The sequence below is a fragment of the Colossoma macropomum genome, unplaced genomic scaffold, assembly GCF_904425465.1.
Source record: "Colossoma macropomum unplaced genomic scaffold, Colossoma_macropomum, whole genome shotgun sequence".
Taxonomy (NCBI): domain Eukaryota; kingdom Metazoa; phylum Chordata; class Actinopteri; order Characiformes; family Serrasalmidae; genus Colossoma; species Colossoma macropomum.
The window spans coordinates 49,184,394-49,194,967 of NW_023494792.1; the positions used below are offsets into that span (position 1 = coordinate 49,184,394).

Consider the following 10,574-nt stretch of genomic DNA (forward strand, 5'->3'; position numbering starts at 1 on the left):
ATTCAAAAATGTTTGTTGTTGGAACTTTAACATCTTTTACATACTACATGAAATATTTGTATTCTGAAAAAATGAAAAAAATTCAGTTGACATCAGTTGAATTAGTCAGCTGGCAGCAAAAAATTCAAACAGCCCACCCCTAGGTATCCATCCCAAAGCACTTCCACTCAAAATGACTCACTCACTTCCATTAAAAATGACTTCCACCTTCATGATGCATCATAAAGGGGGCTATCTTTTAAGCAAGGACTCTCACTCTCCAGGCTACTGCAGCACTGATGTAAGAAGCAGGCTGTCATGTTTACCACAGATGTAATGATGGTTACATTTATCATTTTGGCTGGTTAATATTCCAGAGCTACAAACAGAAAACCTTTTCTTAAACCAAGCCTAATAAACTACAATAATAAGTGAGTTCACATTGGTTTTATTGATCAAACTTACAAGCCAGAAATGTATACATAACTACAGGAAATACTCACACCCACAAAGAAATGCTAGAACTATGTGCAAAACAAAACACTGAATATTTTCATCACGGACTGGAAAGTGCTTCAGTGAAATATCACAAAGACTATTATCTGTTGGTTATTATGAATAGACAGATTTAACGTAAATGATTCCTACTGCTTTTACACAAACTAAAGGCAACAGTAATAATGTCCATGTTTGAAATCAGTGTAGGATGATGCTGCGATATGCATCATAACCACATCAAGTGGAAAAGTTCCCTCATTTAGTGAGGCTACTGTTGCTAGCAACTTTAGTAAGCAAAGCAACACAGCTTCACATGTCCCCTACGCTTCCCTCATAGCAAAATAGTCATGTTTTGTAATAAAGATTCAGTCACATTGTTTCACAAGTAGGTAGACAAAACTATTGGCTTGTTTTGTGGCCTAGTGCTTTACTGTGATTTTTCACATTCGGGTCATTCACAACTGAACTAAAGGGTGTATGTTATCCTTACAGTTGATGAATCTTGTCATGGATTTCCCTGCTGAGCAGCAGGCGTCTAATCTACAGACCTCCGGTTAAAAATAAAAGTAAAGGAAGGCAATCCTGCCTAAATATGTACTAGAGAGTGTAGTGTATCAACTCAAAAATGTTTTGTCTGGCTACTTACTACTACCATAAAAATAGCAATATGTCTGAGAATTACACTATACGGACAAAAGTGCTGGGACACCTACAGGAGCTTTTATGACATCCCATTTCTAAATCCATAGGCATTATTACAGAGTTGGTACCCCTTTGTAGCTATAACAGCTTCCACTCTTCTGGGAAGCTTTCTACAAGATTTTGGAGGCTGTCTGAGGGAATTTTTGCCCATTCATTCAGTAGAGCATTTGTGAGGTCTCTGATGTTGGACGAGAAGGCCTGGCTCACAATCTCTGTTCTAGTTCATCCCAAAGGTGTTTGATGGGGTTGAGGTCAGGGCTCTGTGTGGGCCAGTCAAGTTCTTCCACACCAAACTCGCTTAACCATGAACCTTGCTTTTGTGCACTGGCATATAGTCATGCTGGAACAGAAAAGGGTCTTCCCCAAACTGTTCCCACAAAGCAGGCCAACTCCTGAAAAACAACCCCATATCATTATCCCTTCTCCACTAAACTTTACAGTTGGCATAATGCAGTCAGACAGGTAACGTTCTCCTGGCATTCACACTCATCTATCAGATTGCAAGATAGAGAAGCACGAATCATCACTCCACAGAATATATTTACACTGCTCCAGAGTCCAGTGGCAGAATGCTTTACCCCCAGCAAGGCTGTGTGCTTAATTTTATTCACCTGTTAGCAGTAGGTGTGGCTGAAACACCCTGAACTTAATAATTAAGAGGGGTGTCCCAATACTTTTGTACATATAGTGTACCTCCATCTCCACTCTTAAAAACAAAGTTTCCTGTATGGTTCTTGGTTTGAAAGTATGGTTTCAGGTAAAACCTACATTACATGGAGATTATATGGAGATCCTTTAAAATGGTAAAGATATCAGACTCTAAAAGGTTTGTTCGGAAACTAAAAGTGGTTATTCTCTAAAATAGCTCCAAAGAACCCTTTCAGGCACCTTTATTTTTAAGAGTATCTAGCCAGTAATCATCGAAAATAACAGAGTAAAAACATTCAGTGATTCAAGCTTTGGCTTTGACCACCCTTAGCAAACTACTCCTTTATCATATTTATCTGAAATGGTACAAATTTAAGGCCTACAAATGTTTGGGTGAATGTAAATGCATATAAATTATCTTTTTTTTGTTAGAAATATCTTTCTGTTTCATAAACAGAATATTGCAATAGAATCATAAAGCAGAACAAGTATGGACTGTATATTGATATGAATCTGCTTAGATAATCCAAGAAAACTCAAATGTCAGGTGATCTTTTGTGTTTAAAAAAAAAAAACAAACAAACAAAAAAACAACACTGATCAATTTAAAACAGTCTCAACCTCTCATCCCAGCTACCCCCCGCCCTTCAGAGGCCTAAATACAGGTTAGATTGTTAATCTCAAAATGCAAAATGAATATTAATGAAAGGGAAAACGAAACAATGAGGCAGAGACAAGTCATGCTGACTCAAAATGGCAGCTGGCAGAGAGTTGCCATGCTGAAAAGGGCAACCCTCTCACAAGGTGAATAAAGTGAGGCAGCATTCTGCTCCCCCTGCTCTAGTGACCCCTCATGACCTCTTCCTTTACAGAGATTATGGAAAGGCCGGCATGTCCTTGAGGGAATGATCAGGATACAAAGGCAACAGCAGGTCAGGCTTTTGTAGGGGCCTTCTCCCTTTACTTTAGAGTCTGCCGCAGTCTGCTTATGTGTGGATTGAGGCTGTTGAACATCAGACGAGGGTCAAACTTAAACCTGGAATCAGAAAACATTTTATTCACCAATATATTCCGATAATTAGATGACCAAACATTTACTATACAATAAAGCTAAAACATTGTTCTCAACCAATCACATTGTTTACGGTTGTGGTGTGAGCATCCTGACCAATGTGTGGGGTGTTTAATGAATCAAGGCATTCACATGATACAACAAAAATGTAAATGTAAATAGTTTTTGTCAGAATAGGTATCAGATTTCATTTGAGGTAAACAGCACGACTGTGTGGGAGGTAAAGGAGCACGAACCGTGAGTCATAGACCCCAGGGGTTCTGCAGGACTGTCCTGAGCATGACTGCAACATCATCAGACGATGATTCATCCTCTCCAAGACCTCCTGGTCAATGGTCTTTGCGATGTTAGTGAGCTGGAAGGGGTCTGCTGTCAGGTTATAGACCTCCACAAACACCTATAGGTGGGAGAAGGTTTAATTAAGACCAAGAATAGAACCTCAGTGTACAGTCTTAGGGAAGCATGCTTAGAACCATTAGAAAGGCCATGATACTTAAATAGGCAATTTGTAATTCACTTGTGAATTTAAAATGCCAGTTTGGCCCATTAAAGAGTAAATCATGCTATTTATGTCGAAACGTTGGCTAATAAAAAGAACTGGTCCTAGTGAGATTCACACAAAAAGGGCGGGGGGGCTAATAAAAATCAGCCATCTCACAAATCAGCTTTGAGATTGTTAAAGAAATCGGAATTGCAATAAAAAAAATCATGATTGTTTTTTAGTATCAATCTGGTGATGCTTACCTCATTATCATCAAACTCACAGTACTGCAGGTTGGCAGTCTGGGACAGTGTGCGAACACAGGCGTAGGTGTTGTTATAGGAGTCCTCACATACACAATCAGGGAAACACTCCTAAAGAGAGAGAATACAGTAAGAAGAAGTCCTTGTTATCTTTTACACAAACAAAAACATGAAACGCACACACAAGGGATGGACATGTTAACTACTTGTGCTATCTAATATCTGCATTTTTAAAATGAACATTATTCCAATATCCCAACAAGAAACACATTGTTTTAAATAAAAATGAAAACACAAAGTTAGCATAAGAGGTAGTGTACTTGATCACTGATTTAGTGATTTATCTTTGTGTTTTAGGTGTATGTGGTTTAATACAGACAAGCAGACATACAACATCAACACCACAAACTACACACACCTTATTTCAATATCTGGTCTGATTGGATTTCTGAATGATGGATCTACTGATAAAGGTTTTAAAACAAATCAATGGATTTTATAATCATTAACTGTGAAAGACAGTAAATTAAACGTATGATCTGGGGACATGACGAACTGTCTGGACTTGTGTCTGTCTGATATCTGATTCAGCTGTCTGTCAGCATTTAATTGGCATGTAAGCACAAGCTCGAATCTTTGAAGTCTTACATCACCAAGCGCAATGCGAAGCGTCGGATAGAGTGGCGTAAAGCACTCTGCCTGCTTTGTGCCAACTGTAAAGTTTGGTGAAGGAGGGATAATGATATGGGGTTGTGTTTCAGGGGATGGCCTAGGACCCTTAGTTCCAGTGAGGGGAAATCTTAATGCTTCAGCATAACACGAGATGTCATAAAAGCTTCCATAGGTGTCATGTGTAGGTGTCCCAATTCTTTTGTCCATATCATGCATGTCAATCAGTACTTAAAATGCCCTCTACACTTCTCTAATCTTAAGATTTTTGATCTCATGCCTTGATTTATAACTTGTTTTTGTTATCTTCTGATTTCCTCTGTAAGTAAATAAAAATTTGCTACTCATTTAATAAACACACTCTATTCAGCTTCTGGGATTTTTTTGGCTCTTGCCTAATATCTGCACACCAGCATCCAATTTGGTAAGCCAATAGTAAGAGGAGTTTGGATATCCATAAATTTAAATAACCATGCCCATCCCTAAAAACACACAAACAGGTACGTACTGAGACTCCTGGACCCAGGATGGGGCAGGCTGGGTCTGAAACATTGTGTCCTTCTCCCTCATACTCCACCAGGAAATCAGTCCTCCACACGGTGCTGTTTGCCTTCCCAGTCTGAAGCACATACAGACATACAGACATGGATTATACACTGAACTGCTTTCCGTCATTTAATTTGCCATAAAGGTGGTTCAGCAACACAAAGAAATGATACAGATCCATGGCATTAACATGTCTTAGAGGTCATGCTATTTGCCTGTTTATAATTCTTTAACATTTCCACTGTTACATACCATAACTGGCAGAAAAGACATCCCATCCATCTGGGTCTTATTGAAGTCGTACCCTGCCATATCCAGGATAGTTGGACCCAAATCTATATTAGCCACAAGTAACTGGTGAAAGAATTCAACAAGGCAATTACATGAATATAAAATCCTGTGATATGAATGCAATTTACTGTGACACCTGAACACTTGTCTGCATTACCGGGCTGGTTTGGTTGGGCTTGATGTTGGGCCCTCGTACCAGTAGAGGAACCCTGATATCAAACTCATAAAGCTGCCTCTTGTCCATGGGCAGAGAGAACTGACCTGAGAGGAGACAATGGCATTAGAGAAAACAAGCAAAGGAAGGTAACAGTCAGTGTGTTATGCTTACCGTGCACTAGAACACTTGAAAAAGATTTTTAAAAGACTAAAGCCTGACACCCTCTCACATCTAAAAGACAATGACCCCATTTACAACTGGTCACTTCATGTGACTAGTATCTGGATTGTATCCTGATAAGACTCAGCCACATGCATTTACAATTGGTAGTCAAAAGCGTCTCCGGTTAGTCGGACTGAAATCCAACTGCTGTGTGGGACGAAATATGCAGATCCCCTCGTTATGTGGCAACCAATTACCAATTATTTATCTGTTCAGCATTTCATCTGCAGTTGTTTAGCACAGTAGTGTCTGTCCTTATTGCCACTAAGCATTTCATTTCATCAAGTCCCCAATCATGTGCATCCTCCATGATTATCTTCCTTGCAGACACGGATCATGAGAAGGGGAGGGGGTTACACTGCTATAAGATGGGGCTCAAATGTGAGACAATGTGGTTCAATTAGTCATAACAGAGTTTTAGTCACAAACTATGATTTTACAAAGACTGGGAATCTTGTAGGGTGTAATGGCCAGTAAAGGCGCACTGTTCCTTTAACAGATGCTTAAGTAGCGTGTGCAGAAGCATAGCGCTGCTGTGCAGTAGAGAGTGGGTTTGTGCTATAACATGGCAAAGACCACTGGACCTTGCTCTTTCTTTTATTTTCATTTATCTTTGTAAGTAATGCCACCACAAGGCTTTGGACTGTTTTAGTTCATGTATGATCGGACAGGTGAAGCCATGAGACCCAGCTTTATATGGTATCTAATAAACTAAGACTAAAAATTTTTGATAATATTAAACAGCTGTTTTTATCAGAACGTCAAGACAAGAAAAAGACTGACTTAAGATAGCTATTCTGACAAACCAAATGATGGAGGGGAGTGTGGCACAACTCCTTAAACTCTTATGACTTTAATTTTGATATTGGAAATTTGTCAGCAACATGAAAAGTCGTTTGGTGTAAGACCAGCATTAATACACCAATGAGTCTGGATTTTCTTTATGCATGTACCTGTATGGTAGCCGTTGTCAGAAGTGAAAATGATGTAGGTGTTCTCCAGCTCTCCCCGAACCTCCAGTTTCTTCACCACCTTCTCCACTAGATCGTCTACGGACAGGAGAGTGCGCCACCTAGGAGCACACAGAACCCCATCAAACAATTCCCGGCCATGCTTCAATTCATTAACGTAAGAAGTAATCCAAGCTTAAATAGTTAGGTATAAAAATGCACTGCTGTATCAATCTAAAGGTAGTGATTCAATTGCATCACTTTTGGAATGTTAAGCTATTTTAATATTATATAATATTACAATAATATTCAGTAACTATCTGCTCTTTTGGCACAGATCAAATTCTCCATCTTTTTCAAACATAAAAGTCCCCTCTCCCCCAACAAGTGTGTAAATAGTGTAAATACATGTGTGTTCACAATTTATATTTTTTTTAATAATTCTGAATTGTGGAAAAACAATTAGACCAAATCATGGTGAAATCTGAGATTCACACAGCTGCTACATACATTACCTTTTTCTGTAAGCATTGTCTAGGAATTCCACAGAAGAGTTAGTCATTGGAGTTTTGGCTTGTCGAATTAGCCAGTGTTTGTCCTAAAAAGTGAAGTGCATGTGGTCAAAACACTGGCAAGAACAAAATCCTCCAACAGATGCAGATGAAACACAGCCCAGAAATAGCTCTGTACCTTGCCATGAATGTTAAAGTTGGGATCTCTCGGGGCTTTGAGATTGGAAAACTGTCCCTCGTACTGAGGGGCAGCTGTCCATGGTGAGTGAGGGGCAGGTGTAGACACCATCATGAAGAATGGCCTGTAGTTAGACTTGTATTGAAGGAAGTCTATCGAGATGTTGGCCTAGGACAGTATAAAGTAGGATTAAACATGAGGTAGAACTTTGTCAGTGATGAGACTTAAAACATATCTGTACACTTACCAGAACATCAGTAAGGTAGTCCTCACTGTAGTTCTGTCCATGCCTCTGTGCTTTGCCATTCACAGATAATGTGTAGTTGTAGTATTTTGAGTTTCTCTCCTGTGGAAGGCAAAAAACCACACAGAATTAGCTTAAGACCTCGAAGTGCAGCCACTGGGATGGTTACAGTGAGTTTAAGGGAACTGTACTGGGCAGATTTTGTTTTTTTAAAGCAAGAACCTGTAAAAGAAACCAACTGAAACCCCACTTTTTCCAAGGACACATTAGGTTAATCACAGAGCTGCCACTTACACTGACCCCAGAACCAGCAAAACTTCACTGTTTGCCAGGCAGCAGCAAGATCCCACACTAGACCTCCATATATTTCAATCAAACTTTGGGCTTATTTATAGAAGGTTCTAAATGAACAGATATTTTAAGTAAGTGCAGTATTTGTCATTATTCTTTGAGTACATTTTCTCAGTAAAGAAGGAAAAGATTAAGGGTCTGTCTGATCTCCAGCGAGCACTGCTTCCACTAAATCATCTCCTCCCCCTCATGCCCTATGTCAAAGCCTCAGCTACTCCATTTGTAAATCCAAACAAAATAAAATAAAGTTTAAAAGCTGCCTGCTGAGGAAACAGTGTGTGACAAGCATTTACAATCAGACACTCTCAGAAATAAAGGTACGAAACTGTCACTGGGGCAGTACCCCTCTCATCACTGGGGTGGTACCCTCAAGGGTACATCTCAGTACCTTTAGTCAGGGAACATAATTGTACTGTAATCCAAATATTGTAATCTTTTTATTTTAATGTCCTGTTTTGAAACATTAGGTTATGAAAAGATAAAAATAAATACTTTTCTACTAGGAAAAACTTATTTAAGGTACACAGTTGGATATTAAAACCACTGTTATACCTTTCAGGGTAGATTTATGTTGTTTGTACCTTGATGAATGAGAAATGTACCTGCACAGTATCTTTATTTCTAACAGTGTACAGCATGAAAAACACATCACAAGATCAAACAGTTTGTATGAAAATGCTTAAAACGTGTTCAGAATAATATGGATAGAGCACAGTGGGTGTATGATTAGGACTTTTGTTTTCCTTACCAGTGCAAACCAGTAGTCCCAGCCTGGGGGAACATGCTCCACTCCACCAGCCTGTTTGTTACCATACTATAACAGAAAATTCGGTGAAAGGCAGCTTAGATCTTCTCAGTCATTACTGAGACAAAATAGTTAAAATAGATAAAATAGTTAAAGGTCACTACATGGATAATGAATAATGTAATGTAAAGGGCAGCTGCAATATTCAAATGGTGTCAATAAATATAAACAAGACACTAATGATATGACAGCAATGAGACAAGTTATATAGTACTGTGCAATAGTACAATTGTTTAAAACCATTTATCTCAGCTGCAAGTGTGTTTTTCGGGTAAAACACTATATAACATCAGAATAAATACAAATAAACAAAAATACAGCAAAAAGTAAAAAACTGATTGTTGATATCTTTTGAACTAGTTAAAAGAACACAGGTTTGGTTCCACATTTCTCCTCGATGCCCCCAGCCATCACACTGATTTGTTAAATTCCATCACCATCTGATTAAATTTAACAAAACACAAGTATTACATCAAAACTACAATTAAAACTGGGCTGCCAAAAGAAGAGGTTTGGAAACGGTAAAGCAAGCACATCAACATATATGAAATCATTACTTTCTGTTATTTGTATTCATACTAAGACTAGCGTTTTTCTGAAAACAAACATGCTGCTCAATTAAACTGCTTTTTTTGGCGTTATAAACTTTTACACAGTACTGTACACACTTATGCATCTTGTGATCACACATCGCTAGTCACACAGCAACATCCTGTGGAAGATATCATATGACCAGTGATGTGTAAAGTGTAAAGAAATTCTCTATAGAGCTGCAACAAAATATCACTTGGTAACTGTTAGTGCAATACAGGCTTTTGGAATATGAATATATGCAATTTATGCATGCAAATGCACCCTCCATTTTTTTGTTTGGTGTTAATATACTAACAGTCAATATACTAACCTAGTAAAACAGGCTGCCTGCACTGGCCTAGCAGACACTTAAAAGTACAAACAGTAAAGATGTCTGTACCTCATTTAGATACTTCCCAGCGAAAAAGGTCTGGTAATAGCCATATTTCTGCAGTAGTGCTGGGAAGGTGACGGGCTCCTGGGTCTTCTGCCAGGCCTGACTGCTGCAGTTTCCCTCCAGTGTGTTATTGATCACATGGTGATTGTGTGGATATTTGCCTGTCAGTATGCTGGCTCTGCTGGGGCAGCACAGGGGACTGGCAACAAACTGAAGGATAATGAGAGGGGGGTACATTAAGTCAGGAGATTCAAATTTGTCATGACAAGGCTGAACACTCATGCACAACTCTCTCTCTCTGTGTGTGTGTGTGTGTGTGTGTGTACATATATACAAACAAACACACACACACACACACACACACACACACACACACACAGGTACTATTCTACTCTTTTGTTAAAATATTTGTCTCTGTTGTTAAAGTTTAAAAGTGAGAGTAGTGAACAACAGCAAAGCAGTACCTGAACCAACAGAACAAAACAGAACAGAAAAAAGAACAACGGAAAAAAATAGGAACTAAAGGAGGGACTTAAAATGGAAGAAAGTAAAAAGCTCATTAACTTCTTCAGAAAAAACATTTGAGTAAGGGGGAAGGTCAGGAGATTCAAATTTGTCGTGGCCAAAAAGAGGTCCATGTGTGCATTGCTTGCATTAGGCATTTACCGCTCATTTAAATAGCTTTTTCTGGGTGTCTAAAAGTTTTGCACTGTACTGTGCTAAATTATGAATCTCATGCCTCACATCACATACTATTGTCACATGGCTACTGCTTAATTAAACAGCTTTCCTTTTAGCATTGGCATTAGTTGTTCAGCCTTGTCTAATCTGGACTGGTCTGAGTTAAAGGGGAGGTCCACTGAGTTTTTAAAATTTCCACAGAAGTAAATGGTTAAAAAACAAAGTAACTCAGAACAGATTGATCTGAAATGCTCTGTTCTACACACTTACAAAAGATGGTTCTCCTAAGGTTCTTTAGTAAAGGCAACGGTTCTGTTTAGAACCACAAGTTCTATATAAACCATTTCATGCTTAA

General features: G+C 38.8%; 1 protein-coding gene across 1 annotated transcript in view; it reads right to left on the reverse strand.

The window, feature by feature from the left end:
• Window positions 1-411: 411 nt before the first annotated feature.
• gnsa (glucosamine (N-acetyl)-6-sulfatase a) overlaps window positions 412-10,574 on the reverse strand; it is an 11,344-nt gene continuing 1,181 nt past the window's right edge. Inside the window, 12 exon segments of the mRNA XM_036577449.1 lie at window positions 412-2,863; window positions 3,136-3,296; window positions 3,644-3,754; window positions 4,821-4,931; window positions 5,111-5,212; window positions 5,307-5,410; window positions 6,482-6,600; window positions 6,994-7,076; window positions 7,169-7,336; window positions 7,416-7,514; window positions 8,512-8,577; window positions 9,542-9,748. Coding sequence (XP_036433342.1) covers window positions 2,788-2,863; window positions 3,136-3,296; window positions 3,644-3,754; window positions 4,821-4,931; window positions 5,111-5,212; window positions 5,307-5,410; window positions 6,482-6,600; window positions 6,994-7,076; window positions 7,169-7,336; window positions 7,416-7,514; window positions 8,512-8,577; window positions 9,542-9,748 — 1,407 coding nt within the window. The 3' untranslated portion in view covers window positions 412-2,787.